The 16235-nt window shown below is 32.6% G+C and overlaps 1 protein-coding gene across 2 annotated transcripts in view; it reads right to left on the bottom strand.

The window, feature by feature from the left end:
• The window catches only part of CALCRL (calcitonin receptor like receptor), a 91324-nt gene that overhangs the window by 34758 nt on the left and 40331 nt on the right, over positions 1–16235 (bottom strand). For both annotated transcript variants that reach the window (XM_033112979.1, XM_033112980.1), the window contains 3 exons: positions 3494–3584; positions 3229–3318; positions 1942–2034 (listed from right to left, as the gene is read on the bottom strand). In XM_033112979.1, coding sequence (XP_032968870.1) covers positions 1942–1995 — 54 coding nt within the window. In that variant the 5' untranslated portion in view covers positions 1996–2034; positions 3229–3318; positions 3494–3584. The remainder of the gene's footprint in view (positions 1–1941; positions 2035–3228; positions 3319–3493; positions 3585–16235) is intronic.

The raw sequence follows: 16235 nt of genomic DNA, 5'->3' as shown, positions 1-16235 counted from the left end.
TGTGTATGTAGGCAATGTAAGCCTCTGCTTTCTTTTAGTAAAATGGAATAAAATAGTATTAAAATAACAGAGGGGAGTATCTGGCACATGCTCATAATTGTTGCCATTTTAATATTTTGATAATCAAAACATTGACAAGTTCATCTATGATATTAGTACATAGAATTTTTATTGTGTGCACAACAATAAAGTTTTTGGAACATAGATAGATAGATAGATAGATAGATAGATAGATAGATAGATAGATAGATAGACAGGTAGATAATCTTTCCAATTTAGTATCACGATTTTAAGCTTCACTTACACTTTAATTTTTATATGACTTTTTCCCATTTTGTAATGTGAAGCATGTATAAACCTCTCTTCAACTTTATTCTTAATTTTTGCATCAATTCTATTCACTATTTTCCATAAGCAGTTTGTCTTTCTGCTCTTATTTTATCCCCTCATTCTTGATTTTCTATTGTCTGGCAGGAAGTTGAATTTCATAAAGTCTAAATAGTAATATTCCCTCAGTGTGTGGCACCACTCAAGTGTCAGCATCAACTGACCACCATTTAACATTAACTCCTTCTTTTTTTGGTTTTAATTTGCTAATAAATATTTATGCAGCAGTTATGCTGCATGAGTACTAAGTGCAAATTCACCTCAGGAAAATTAATATTTTTCTCTTGCTCTCAGTAAGTTTATAGAACTGCATAAACTCAATATAATCATTCTTACTTAAAATAAAAACTCAGCTTTGCACCCTGTCTGAGAAACGGTCACAGTTCCTTAAATCACAATAATCGGATTGGTAATCTGTTATAGAATTACCTGCTGGGAATCAATGTTGGCCTGTGCAGCTCCCTGGCATGCTCCATGGAGGGTGTGAGCTAAAGAAACAGGAGTCCTGTTTCTTGAATTCAAGTGTATTTATCCAAGATAACGTCTAAGAAGTGTAGAATTTGGACTGCTCCTAGACTTGAGAATGTTTTCAAATAGAAATGCTGACAGGAATGTAGCCTTGCTTTTTTCCAGTTCAGGTTTTCTATATTTTTCTTGAGTTTCTTTGTTTGAATCTCTGTGGGGTTTGCTTGGAAACGCCACAGGAAAATTATTTGCTGGCATAGAAGTAGGTGAGATTATGTCTCTCAGTTTCTCATATAATTAGATAAGAATACAGTTATGGTTTTAATGTGCAATGGAGAAAAATATGAAAAAATTATTTCTGCAACTAAAAATAAAATGAAAGGTATAAGATATATGTCTCCTCCCGTGTAGCAATTATTTTTTCATCATCTGTTGTCTGCTCTGCACCTCCAGCCCTACATCCCACTCACAGACATGCAGACACGTACATGAGGGCACACGTGCATGTATACACCTGCCCCAATCTTAGCATCAGTGCCGGCCAGAAAATGGACACTTAGTACTTCTTTGAATGAATGGATGAGGAAATTAATTTAAAATGTACTGCCTGGTTCTGAATTACTTGTTTGTCAATATAAGTCAATCAACTGGCAGAATGGGAGAAAAATGAACAGGTTAGGATCTGTTTTTAACAGTTCTAACTCAGAATCAACAGGTCTGGTTGAAAATATTTTATCTACTATGTATGACTATAAAAACATTCTATTTTTTTTTCAAACTCTGATAATTACTTTCCTCTGGTGTCTTGCATATTTGTATTCATTTACCTTCCTCACTTTGACATCCTCCTTACCCAGCCGTGCCATTATCCTGTGGTACCTGCTATGGGATGAAAAGCCTTCAAGTATACACTAAAAGGAAATCAATTATTGATGTGTAGTTGATTGGATATAAAAATGTACTCAATTTATACATCAAATAACTGCATGTCAGTTTGTTGTGATTCACCTTTGTCAACTATAGATATATTGGAAGTTAAAGCGGAAATACTCATCAATAGGCAGATACATTAAAAAAATTTATGCTTACCGTAAAAAAAGACAAGAGAAGCAGAAAATACAGCATACACTTTTTCTCCATCATTAATGCCAAAATGAAATACGCTATATAATATAAATCAAACTGCAATAGAAAATAAATTAATTCATCCATCAAATTTATGAAATATACATTGTTCTCAACAGAAAATTTCTTTAAAACTACACAATAATTTTGCTTTAAAGATTTGATTAATAGTCTTATGTATTACAAATTTAAGAGCATCATAGCTTCAAATGTTAAAGAGCTTAATTAAATGCATTTTAATTTAATTTAATTAGTATTACAACCAGAAAGCTTCTGCATATATATATATGTATTATATATAACATATAATACATATATATAATATAATATAATATATATTGTAACATAATTATATATAATATAAATATATATGTATTTTAGTAATAGAAAACATCTTGTTTACCAAAATTGGGATAAAATGATTAGACTATCAAAATAAAGAGTTTTGCAAGAACATAAATGCACACATTTTGATGGCATATTTACTATAAAGCTTACCTTTATTTCCTATAAATATTAATCTCATTTTTAATTTTCTGAATCTTCAATAATTTAAGAGAAGAAATTGCTCATGGGCCAATTTCTTGAGAATCAGTATCTATATTTCTTTAAAATGGCCTTATAATTTAATAGAAATTATTCTTCACTGGATGATTCAATTGTTTTTTAACCACAAAATTAAAAAAAAAATCCCCTAAATCATCTACATTATTAAAAATAGGTTACAGAAGATGGATAATAGTAAAAAAAAATTTCTGCTATATATTTCCAATGATTGATGTAATTGTGAGCTAATGAAATAATGGAAAATGGCCTCCAAAACACCGCCCTTTTAATAAAATTTGAAAATAAATCTCTTAATTTCTTAATTTTAAGAAACATTGCTGGGATAAAGTGTATAATACTTACTATAAGGTCCACGAGCAACCTACTCTGATAGTATTTTCGTGAGATGTGAATTATCCTGGTATAGTCATAAAATATATTATTTAACTGAATGTATGAAATACATTTTTCAAAGAAGATTAAAAAATCCAATCAATAGATATTTACCAGTGAACTATGAACTTAGATTTAATTTTGTTAGGAAACTTGTAATGATTTTCATTATAAGGCAAATGTTAGAGTAAGAATTAGAAAAAAACTTTTCCACATGTTTTGCTTATTGTTTTTATTATCACATGAAATGAGGACATACCATTAACTAGCACGTAGAATCTATGCCATTGCTTACCCTCACCAATGACTCACCTGGAAACAGCTTTTCTTTTTAAGTGTAGCACTCTTTCAGATAACGTATTCTCTTCTGTCTGCTACACCGGGTTTTTATTACTAGTTAATCTTAAAAATATAACCAAAAAATTAGAACAGTGTATTAATTTGAGATATTAATAAAACCATGCATGTTGTAACAAAAAAAAATGAATCAAAGTTTTTGCAATCCAGTAATTAGTGAGTTGGTATTTTAGTTTTTATTACATTTTACCATAAGAAAATCTAATTTTCCAATACTTACATGCACAATTGTCTCCAGACTTAAATCACATTTTCTCTTGGATCATATTCGACGTTGTCTTCAAGAACTTCTTAAATCCTGGGGTCATGACCTGAAATATTGATTGACATAATAATTAATATTATTTTAATGAGCCAAAATCATTTATATGATACATTGAAATTTTCAAAAAGAAACAACAAAAAAAAAACAAACCCACTATTAAAATGATATTTTAAAAAGCTATTCCAATTTTGTAAAGTCTCTTTTGCTTACAATATTTGAGTTTTGTCACACATATTTGATGTTTTCCATTAGATGGGAAAGTATCAATTTTCAGTTATCAAGGATACCTGGGATACTGAAAAATCTAACTGAATATTTTATCTAAGTAAATTTCAAAGAACTAGAATATTACAAAAAGATTGTAAAATTAAACTATACTTTAATCTTTCAATATCTTTAATCATTTATTGGAATGTGGTGCTATTAGTCTTAGATACATATATCTATCTCCCTTGCTGGTATGGTTTCTCAAAGCCAGAGTCTATATCTCGTTAATCATTGTCCCTTTGTGACTGGCAGTTGATTTGCATTTGCTGTATAAATGAATGAATAAATGAATGAAAAAAATGAACCAATAAAGTACTTCCCGGATTTTAAATCAAGAACACTAATCATAACTACTAATTAACTGTCATTTCTTCTATTATAAGGCTTTAGATAGTGTTTGATTCTGTACTGACAATGAAAATTGGGGACAGAAAGTTTTTATATCAACCTGTTTACTTTCCTACAAAATAAACTATTCCTGAAACTATTCAATTTTCAAGTTCTGTGGTTGTTTGGATATTGAACAAACTGTAGTGTACTGTACTGACTTTGGAAGTCATAAAGGTTAAGCCAAATTTAAAGCTTTAGATTTTTCTGTATTGAATATATATAATACAGAAACATACAAATAAGAATGTAAAGAAATAATATTCTATTTGGAAATCTGATAGGTTTTCATAAAACCATACTTGGATGATGTACACGAGTCAGTATTAAATTATCTTTCATGTGTACATGGATTCAAAAATCGAACGGGAAAGTACATCAAAAACATGTTTGGAGTTTTCTCAGACCCAACATATTGGAAAAATATTTCACCCAGCATTAGCAGTTATTTTTGTTGCTTATTGAGTAGGCTTCAAAACCAGAGTTCCCAAAAGTATATTAATGAAATATCTCTTAGTGTACACTAGATCATTCTGGCACCAATATTGTAAGAGGACTTTAACTCATAAAATATTTATCAATGCAAATAATTCCACGATTATAGCTTTCCTTCTTCACCCTATTCCCTAGTAATCTAGAAAATGGACTGCTAGGAAGAGGGTTTTATTTTGCACTGTGTAAACTTGTAGCACTCCTAATCCAGAGGTCAGGTCTATGTGCCTGGGTTAACTAAGGATGCAGCAGCAAGTTTGGGTGGCAGTGTTTCAAACACATGGCAGACACTTGTACTCTCTGTGAGATTTGGCAGTATCCATTGCATATGGTGATCCAATTCATTTAAGTCATCTACTCTAAAAAGGACTTTTCAAATTTCCCTGCCAGCAGACATATGTGGTGAGTGGTAGTTACAGAGGAATCACCTGTTTCACCAAGAGTTCTCTAAATCAACAATGGAGGAAACATGACCGGACATGCAGATAATACCATTGCAGATACATCAGTCAGTCAATATTTATTGAGTCCCGTATAGATGTTATTATTATCAGGAGATGTACGTTTAATTGTATTCCTTGTTTAGGCTCATTGTTTCTTTGCGTACTTTGTCTACTACGTTCATTCAGCAAGTGGTTCTTTCTTCTATATTTAGCTTAATCCAAATTTGTCTTTACTAAAATACATTTGATAATAACTAGCCAAAGTTGTTAAGCAAATCATTGTAAATCTCTTTCAGATCTTGTTAAATTCTTTATTGACAACTGAGTTGCATGTTGCTTTGTGAAATACGTAGTTCCTATTCAATTTTGAGGAGAGATCAAGTATATATGTAAAGGATGTCAAGGTAAATTACTAAATCTGCCAGTGGATTTTTTTCAAGTATACTTAGATTTGTTTAGTAAAAAAAAGACTTCTTCAAAACTGAGAGAGCTCTAATTTAAACTCTGAAGGGAACTTGGAATCACAGCAGTACTATTAGCAGTTACTGGCATTTTCTCTTCGTTAGCCAGCCTTACAGATCCTATAAATACTTTTTCATTTTCACTTCTAAAATTGAAACAAACTGGAAGATTTGGTTCTATTACTAGAAGCAAAATGCTTTTCTTTACTGTACACATGGAATAAAAAATAGCTTATTTCTAAATAGTCTCATGCTTCCTGCCCAAAGAATCAACAACACAGAATAAAAATGATTTATTTCATCACAGAAAGAACTTTGAGAGATAAAGAATGTCTTAAAACCTCAAATAACTTTTGAAATATAACTTCCTAGTCACTCAAGGTTTTATGCAACATCACTCTGGTTTCATTTTTAAAAATCACTATAGACCCTCTCCACAGGATAGTTTTTCATGGATCTGCATTTCCAAGTCCATAAATTTTAACCAATTTTAACCAATGTAAGCCAAGAAGTTGGCTTACATCAAAGTAAAAGCATTTTTTATTCTACATAAAAGTTGTAAATAAATGTGACTTACTAAATACTAATTTATCAGAACACAAAAACATAACAGTGCCAACTTTTATCTTCACTTCTCTATTTCCAAAATATCTTGGATTTTTTACAGGCCCTAAGCCATAGTATTTTCTCCATTTATTTATCCAGTCACTGTAAAGCTGGCTAACAGGAGCATTTCCCATATATATCTAATTTTCCATTGATTGTCCCGAACCTTTGTGTGAGCAAACCAAGGCCATTTCCTGTCTGGTACATGCCTTAGTTTACGGTATGTTAAACAAGCTATCTATATTTCTCCTGAATCTAAACAAGGACTAAGCACTCTCCTCCAATTCCAATATTCCACACCTGTATGGCAAATGCAAACTTCTTCCTGTCATTCTAACTATGTGGAACAGATTTGCCACTGTGGAAAATGTCAAAATGCATGATCCTGGTTACCTTTTATTTTCTCTTCACTGCATATAATTTTGTTTTCTCCAAAATCTAAGTCTTTATACTAGAATTATTCTTGCCAAGTCCTGCCTTTACTTCCAATAGCATCTTTGAGATAGAAATGCCAGGGTGAAGTTTCGATTCCCCACCCCTATCATGTCCTAGAATGCCCCTTATACTTTCAATACATGAAACCATACTGAAAACAAAATATAAAAAGGCTTCTCTTTCCTAAAGATCTGTTACTGACGTAAGAAACTCGAACCATACATCCATTTTATAGTATTGCTTGGGGTTTGCATTCTTTTTTTTTTAGGCTATTGAATGAACAGGTACCAAATCAGTGATGTAGCATGAACCAATGTTCCTCAAAGTGTGGGTTCATAGATCACCTCCATTAAAGTCACTCCCAGAATTTGCTGAACATGTTTGAAGTGTCCACGCCCCACTACAGACACTCTGACTCAATCTTTGGGAGAAGGACTTGGGAATCTGCATTTTTAGTGAACACCAGAGGAAGTTCTGGGCCTGTTAAATTTTGGGATGTACAATGTAAATACATCTTCTTCACTGGGTCATGCTGAAACCTGAACACACTTCTTTAGGTACTGGGCACACAATTTAAAAAGAACTATCAAGTATAAATCAAGCAGATTATTCTGCAATGTCCCAGGCACAATTAATGTCTCAGAACTCCTAGAGGGAGTTTTTCAAATACCTATTTTACAATGTATCATATAATGTAATTATTCCCTTGTGTGTCTGTTTGTGCTACTAGATTGGGAGCACAAGAATAGGACATGTATCATACCCATCTCGTGACTCCAAAACCTGGCAGAGTGGGAACAGAAAGAGACTGTACAGAAAGTGTGTTTTGAGTGAATTAATTATAAAATGAACTTAATCAAGTCTACAGAACCTAGTGTTTTGGGGTGTTATTCAGACTCACAAGCATATTATAATTTCCCAACACCTTTAAAAAAGAAGAAAAGATCATTGCCAAGATTCTACTCCAATAAATTCAGATTTAGCTCATCTTGATTGGGGCCTAGGAATAAGCCCTAGGAGATGAGGGTGGCCCTCAAGCTAACAGCCAGAAAGGAGATGGGGACTTTAGCTCTAAAACTTCAAAGAATTGAATTTTGCTAACAATCTGAATGAGTCTAGAAGTAGCTTCTTTCTCAGAATCTCCAGGATAGAACACAGCTCTGCCAACACCTTGATTTTGGCCTTGTGAGACTTGAAAACTAGCCACGCTCAGAGGACTTCTGACCTATAGAACAGTAAGATAGTAAATATGTGTTGTTTTAAGCTACTAAGTGTGTGGCAATTTGTTACAGCTATGCTAGAAAAGTAATACAAATCCTTACCTGGTCAAAAATTACATTTTCCTATCAAACCTAAGTGGTCACTCTCTGCTTCCCAAATGGCCAGTCATTCCTCTTAACCTTAGAATACATTTATTAGACAGCAAGGCAATCACATTAGCTAGCAGAATTTCTTTCCAGCTGCTCCTAAATTGCGGTGAGATTTTGAGAGAAGCAATACAACTCTTTTCTATTTGATTTACCCAACTTGAAAACCAGTACTGAATTTGATCTTCAACTTCCTGTTTTCTATTATATTATTAGAAGATGTATGTTGGAGTCACAGAAACATAGTTTCAAACTTTTGTTTTTGCAATACTTAAATTCACCACACCTATTTCCTGGCCTGAAAATGGGTGTACAAGTAATGACTCAATCGATATTGCCTAGAATTTTTATTGTAACTCGTCAGATTGTTTTAGGTGTTAAATTACATGATAGATATAAGGAACTTATAATAAACACCTAATAATCATTAGCTATTGCTATGATGTTTATTAATCTATGCTTCTATAATTAATGGCAATGATAATCTCAAATGAAGGAACCAGGAAAGTCCAGCATACATTTTAGTGACTTGGCCAAGGTCACATAGATGCTTAGGGCTGACCCCAAGCTATGAACTCAGATTCTCTGACCCTGAATCTGAGTCCCTTACCCTATACCATATTGACTCAGAGAATTGAGACATTTATTTAGATAATTAAGGTTTAAAAAATACAGAATACATTTCTATTTTGCTTATTTACTTGTTTTGCCTAACCATCCAATTTTCACATTTCATTTCACTTTTAATCATCAAACACATTTATGTTTTTTCTCACATATTTTTTTCTATTAATTCCTGCCTTCAGTAATTTGCTATTTGAGGATATATATAAATGTCAGTCAATCTCTCTCTCAGTCTCTCTCTTTTGCTCTGTGTGTGTGGGGGGGGAGGGGTAAATGGCTTGACAACTCAAACTTGCCATTCTGGTAACCAAAAAAAAGGTAACCAAATAAAAAACACATGTACTTCTCACTTTCAAGAACTTTAAAGTGGCTTTGAAATTAAGAAATATGTCTAGCAATTCAATTAGTCACCTTACGCTATTTATTGAGCATCTACTTTTATCTAGTTGTGGAGCAAGATAGAAGAGAATAGAAGTTAAAGTTTCAGTCCTCAATGAAATATTTATCAAGGTAGAGAGCAGAATGTTTGCTGAGTTTAGAGGCTGAGTTCATTAATTTAAACAGAGTCCATAGAACTTATTCATGAGGTTCTAAAGAGAGATGATTTCACCAACATTTAAGACAGGAAGTTAGTCCTGGACCTCAGTCAATACTCTTGTCATTCAATGAACGTGGACAAGTTACATACCTTTCCAGGTGTCTCATTCGTAAAACAAGGGAAGAGGGTAAGATAAATTTAAATGTTGAGTAGAGGTTCAAAATTTATATAAAAAAGAAAAAAGTGGTTAGTATATACGAACAATTTTGTTCAAAGTAACCCAAATCCAAAATATCCTTGAAACCAAATCATTCCTGACACTGTTTTTTCTGGCTCAGGAAGACTTTCTCTCCGTCTCCTACTACCAATTGCATTTGAATCTAAGACAGTGGAAAGTGGACCATTTGGCTTAGGGATTTTTCTTTTGTTACATGGGAATTCGGGGAAAGGGTATCCAGGCCAAAAATATCATATCTTGATTCCACCTCTTCATATACTGCCTCTTTTTAGAGCTCTTCTTACTTTTGAAAGGCCATTTGGGGAAAGTCTCGCTCTCTCCTGTCCACTACAAAAAACTGAAATTAGAAAAGCAAACATACTTCTTCTCCATAAGCCCCTATGCCAGACTTCTCAGAATGGAATCTGATCAGTTCTTCAAGGCCAACCTAAACATATTGCCATCATCACTGGAATAGCCCTAATGCTCCTGGGATTAGAAACCAACAATTACTGAATTTTGGCTACATTAGGTTTTTACCTCTTTTGCATTTAACAGAAAATGACCTATGTAAAATTTTTAAAAATTATAGAGTGCCAGAAATTACAGGAATGTTAAGAAATAATTCAATAATGCATAAACTCAACAAGGAAATCAATGACATAGTAAGAAAGATTATTACATTTAATTCATCAAAATCCTGTGAATAACCTACTACATAAAAGTACATCTAATAGCCAATTTTAAAAAGTCAATTAAAACTCTCATGAAAACCTCCAGAAAGTATTTTATTTCTGAAGAGATGCCCGAGTTTAATTATAACTATTAAATTCCACATGCTACAAAAACATATATTGTAAATATTGTCCTATTGATTAATGATACAGTTTTCCTTTTTCCAGAGAGATATTGAAATAAAGTAGCATCCAACTGATATTTAATAATTAGCACGATAGAGGTAAAATGTGTGTGTGATGGCAGTTACAAGTACAGGCAGTATTTGTACTGGTTACAAATATGTGTTAGACTCCCAGATTTTTAAAACCAACTCAGCCTCACACTTGCAAGTTAAACATCTTCTGTAAAACTAGTTTTCTCATTTGTAAAATAGTTCCTTAACCAGAATGCTATTGAGAAAATGAATGAAATAACGTACTTATATTTTTTATAACTCAGTAAATGTTAGCTATTATTATTTTATCACATTAATACTTTTAGAAATATAAGTAAGTTTATACATGTTTTAAGTTATTTGCTACAATTTCAATTATAAGTGAAATTAATTCTATATTTCAAGTGAGCATAAACATCTTGAGTTTTTTATTTTCCGCAGAAATAATATGGTTGTTTTTATTTTCATTTAAGTCAGTTATGAAAATATCAAGCAAAGTGAATGATAACAAGTACTTTTCCAAATATGATGTCAGCCAAGTTAGTATAACTGCATATTTCCTAATAGTGAGCTTATATAAGCTAACAATCTAGCAAGTTGTTTGTATGCATTATAATCAGTCATAAAATGCTAATCCAATTAAAATCAAGAGATAAAACCTTCCAAATTTGGCTTTAATTTTAGGTTGACTTTAATAGCCTTTACTAACACTGAATTGGAACCCCCCCCAAAAAATGTTTACTTGCTTATCAAATGAAAATTCCAGTTGTATAGTTGAATAGCTATTAAACAGAGATAATATTATGATTAAATTTGGGACTTGATTTTATACTCTAAAGTACTTACTCATGGAAATAATTTTCCCATTGTGGGCATAATTAGCCATTTTCCGGTAATTTTGGTCACCCTCTTTATATTTGAAAGAGGCAAGTGGCCAAATCAGCCCAATTAGTAAAAGGTGGGAGGGAGCCTGAAAAAAAAAATGCTTTGTAGTAGATGGAGCACTCTCCCACCAGCAGATCTAATATGGAAAGAATTGCTTGCTCAAAGAGCATAGAAACAAAACACATCTTTCCATCTTGTTGGACTAAGAGCTTTACACCTATTATTTCCTTTCCACAAAGTCAGGAGTCAAATTCTATGTGAAAATATGCTTTCTTCCAAGACAATAAAATCAGAAAATATGTAATTCTGCTGGAGTTTTAATTTAAGCAATGTAGTAGTCCATCATCAAAGCTATGGTATATTTGTTATTTAAAACTGTTCCTCTTTCTCCAAAAATTTTTTATGGAACACCTACTAGCAAATCTCAGCATTTAGGAAGCACAGGCAATCTGTTGATACTGTTGGTCTCGCACATCTCTCTTCACATCAAATGAACCTCTTTCCAACGGAGAATCCATTCCCTCTGGTTCAAGTGAGGGTGCCCTCCTGGTCACTGAGGAAGGAAATGACTAAAATCTGGTAGGACTAGCATAATCCTTTGATTAGGGTTGGTTTTGGCATGGATATGTGGTCCAAGCTACTCCATCAGAATTCTCCCTGGGACACTTCTATTAGTGTTATCAGGGAAGATTTTCTCCTTCAAAGCAAGTAGGGCATGATTATTGAGCCATCCCCATGCATCCTTCCTACCATACGGAAGAAACCTATTTTTAAAAAATGAGGTCAAGCAGAGGCAATCAGCTGAGTGTTGGGGATCGGGAAGAAGCATATGACATTATCAGAGCCCTTGAATCTGACCACATCTCAAATCAGCTACAATAATGGACTTCCTCATCAATGTAACCATTAAGTTATATTTTATGCCTAAACAGGATTGATTTGGAGTTTTGAGTCTTGCAACCAAAACATTTCTAACTAAAATCTTGAGAAATGCTAGTGTAATGTAAAGATTACTAAGGTTCCATATTTCATTCTGCATAACTTACAGAGCCTGCATATCTTAAATTAGTCACTTTGCCAGGCTTGTTTTCTGATCTGTGAAGTAAAACAACTTCAAGCTTCTTTCCATTTTTTATCTAAATATCTACAGTTTATTTTCTTTTTCACCAAAGTAGGGCAGTGTTATTCATTCCCAAAGCATATTCCAAGCCCAGCCAATAGGAGTTCAGAAACTAACCCCCCCCAAAAAAAAAAATCTACGAAGTGATTGTTTTTTCTAAATCTGAAATAAACTTAGCAGTATATGCTCTTGGAGAATCCACAACTGTTATATGCTTGTGGCAAGATATTTATTGGCAGATCAAAAAGTAAATGGAACCCTTAGATGAAAGCATATGAATAAATTTTTGTGACTTTGGTTGGGTAATGTTTTTGTACATATGATATCAAAGGCCAAGTGACATTAAAAAATAGATGAATTGGGACTACATCAGAATTAAAAACTTTTGTGCAACAAATGATACTGTGAAGGAAATGAAGAGGCAACTCACAGAATGGGAGAAAATATTTGCAAATCACTTGTTGGATAAAGGATTTGTATCTACAATATATAAAAACTTTTGCTACTATGCAATAAAAAGACAACCCAATTAAAACATAGGCAAATAATCTATATAGAAATTTCTCTAAAGAAGATACACAGATGACCAATAAGCACATGAAAAAAAAATCTTTAACATCATTAGTTATAAGGAAATGCAATTAAAAACTATGGTTAATAGCACTTCATACCCAGTAGGATAGTTATAATGAAAAGATAAACCATAATATGTATAGGAAAGGCTGTGGCAAAATTTTAACCTTTTTACATTATTGGTAAGGTTCTAAAATGTTGCAGCTGCTTGGAAAATAGATTAACAGTTCTTCAAAATGTTAAACATAGAGTTACAATGTGACAGAGCAGTTCCATTTCTAGGAATATACCAAAGAGAAATGAAAACATACTTTCAAACAAACACTTGCACATGACTGTTTATAGCAGCGTTATTTTTAATAGCCAAAAAGTGGGAACAGCTCAAATGCCCATCAACTGATAAATGGATAAACGAGATGCGGTATATCCACACAATGGAGTATTATTTGGCAATAAAAGTAAAGGAGTACTGATAGATGCTACAACATGGATAAAGCTTGTAAACATTATGCTACGTAAAAGAAGTCAGTCACAAAAGACACATATTGTATGATTCCATTATATGAAATGTCCAGAATCGACAAACCTTTTTAAGTGACTCATGTGGTTGCTTAGGGCTGCGGGAGTGATTGCTAATGAGTACAGGGATCATTTTAGGTGATGAAAATGTTCTAAAATTAGATTGTAGTGATGCTTGTACAACCCTGTGAATATACTAAAACCACTGAATTGTATACTTTTAAATTGGTATACTATATGGTATGTAATGTATATCGTGATAAAGCTCTTTAAAAAAAAAGTAAATGCAAAAAAAGCGGGAAAGGGGGCATGTGTATCTGAGGGAATATTTATGCTGGGCAGAACATCTAGTTTTCTCTTTCTCTGCTTTGTCACCAGACAAATAATGTTCACATTGTAAAACAAAACAGATTGACCGAAAATCTTGCCTGGCTTACAGTGCCTCCCATGGATGTGAATTCTGAATTATTCTCTCAGTTTGATGCATTATCTCATGTTCAATGACAACCAAGAAGGTAATTTTTTTATGTTTGGAACAGTTTTGATTTGCAAGGAAAGCTACATTTTCCTTGAAATTTACTTTCAGAACCTACTTTTCAATTTATACCGAAAAATATTGTATTTCCTTTGAGAAATAAATTTTAGTTTATAAAAAATATACAACAATTACATATAGTTGAGGTAAAAGATATGTATAGTTGTACACTTATAAATTTCCCTTGTTTTTAGATAGATCTCTTTTTTTCTGCCAATGATTTCTTTTTTTACATTTCTACAGTCTTTTATTTCATTTTCTTATAGAAGTGGAAAATTGACAATTTATATACAAAAAAGTAGATCTTTTTATTCCATTTATGCTATTACAAAAAATAACAACAAAGAAACAATATAGGAATATTAGCAAGAAAGAGAGGTAAATTATTGAACTTTAGTTTGTTCTTGGATATTAACCGAGTTTAAAAATCTTGTATCCAAACTATTTCCCTTTTATTGAATTATTACTAGGTAAAAGAAAAGTGAAAGAAGGATGGAGAGTAGAAAGAGATAAAGGCAAGCAGGCAGGAAGGATGAAAGAAGGAAGGAAGAGAAGGAAAAAAAAGGAGGGAAGAAGGAAGTAAAGATATCAACATGTGTGTCTCAGGTAAATGCACACTTTATATAAAATTAACTTTTATATAAAAGTTATTTTATTTTTTTATTATTTTTATTTATTTTTTTAATTAAAGTTTATTGGGGTGACAGTTGTTAGTAAAGTTACATAGATTTCAGGTGTACAATTTTGTATTACATCATCTTGTAAATCCCATTGTGTGTTCACCACCCAAAGTCAGTTCTCCTTCCATCACCATATATTTGATCCCCTTTACCCTCATCTACCACTCCCTTCCCCCTTTTTTTTATATAAACCAAAAACAACAAAAGAACAAGACAAACAAATGAGAAACAAAAACTCATAGACACAGACAATAGTTTAGTGGTTACCAGAGGGTGAGGGTAAAAGTTATTTTATATTTCCATTATTTTTGTAAAGAAGCAAACTGAATGTTGATAATACTAAAATTTATTTCTTTACATTTCTATTCCTTACAACTGTTGAACATAATTACATCTTAGTATTTTTAATATATTAATTTACGTATTTATTCATTTAAACATTTATTTAGAACCTACTGTATTCCAAAAGCTATGTTAAGTATTCTGGTTCCAAATTCTATTATTTCTACTTTCACAGATAATTAAAACATGGTAGAGAAAGACATGTACGAATATAGAGGTAGGTAGTCAGTAAATATATGTTCGTGTCTGATTGATCAGATAGAATGGTGCATTTACATAGCAGAAATGTGTGTGTGTGTGTGTGTGTGTGTGTGTGTGCCTGTGCAAATGTGCATGCATGCACATATACATGTGGAAAGAGAGAGAGTATGACATTCAAAGGGGGTATCAAAAAATCAGTAATGAAAGTGCCAGGTGATGAAAGATACAAGTACCTATGACATGGGCTTTCCAGGGAGATAAGGAAGCAAGTTAAGGATGGTATCTTCTGTCATATTAGGGAGGTGTTTTTTTGTTTGTTTTTTGCTTCAGTGTCTTTTTTTTTCCCAGTTACTCTTGATATTCAATATTATCTTATATTAGTTTCAAATGTACAACATAGTGATTAGACATTTACATAATTTATGAAATGATCCCCCATAAGTCCTAGTATCCTCCTGGCACCATACATATTAATAGGTATTGCAATTTTATTGACTATATTCCCTATGCTGTACTTTATATCCTGTGACCATTCTGTAACTAGCAATTTGTACTCCTTAATCCCTTCACCTTTTCCCTCTAGCCTCCCATCCACCCTCCCCTCTGGCAACCACCAGTTTGTTCCCTGTAACTATGAATCTGTTTCTATTTTGTTCATTTATTTTGTTCTTTAGATTCCACATATAATAGTGAGATCATATGGTATTTGCCTTTCTCAGTCTGACTTATTTCACTTAGCATAATACCCTCTATGTTCATCCATGCTGTCACAAGTGGTAATGTTTCATTCTTTTTTATAGCCAAGAGATATTCCATTGTGTATATGCACCACATCTTCTTATTCAATGTCTACAGAGGGACACTTAGTTTGCTTCTGTATCTTGGCTATTGTAAGTAATGCTGCAATGAACAGAGGGATGCATACATCTTTTTGAATTAGTGTTTGAGATTTCTTTGGATAAATGCTCAGAGGTGGAATTGCTGGGTCATAAGGTAGTTTCATTTTTAATTTTTTGAGGAACCTTCATATGTTTTCCATAGTGGCTGCACCAATTTGCAATCCCACTTACAAGGCACAAGTGTTCCCTTTTCTCCACATCATCCTCACCAACA

The sequence above is a fragment of the Rhinolophus ferrumequinum genome, chromosome 8, assembly GCF_004115265.2.
Source record: "Rhinolophus ferrumequinum isolate MPI-CBG mRhiFer1 chromosome 8, mRhiFer1_v1.p, whole genome shotgun sequence".
Taxonomy (NCBI): Eukaryota; Metazoa; Chordata; class Mammalia; order Chiroptera; family Rhinolophidae; genus Rhinolophus; species Rhinolophus ferrumequinum.
The sequence above is the reverse complement of the archived record's forward strand: the minus strand, read 5'-3'. Positions and strand labels throughout refer to the sequence as shown.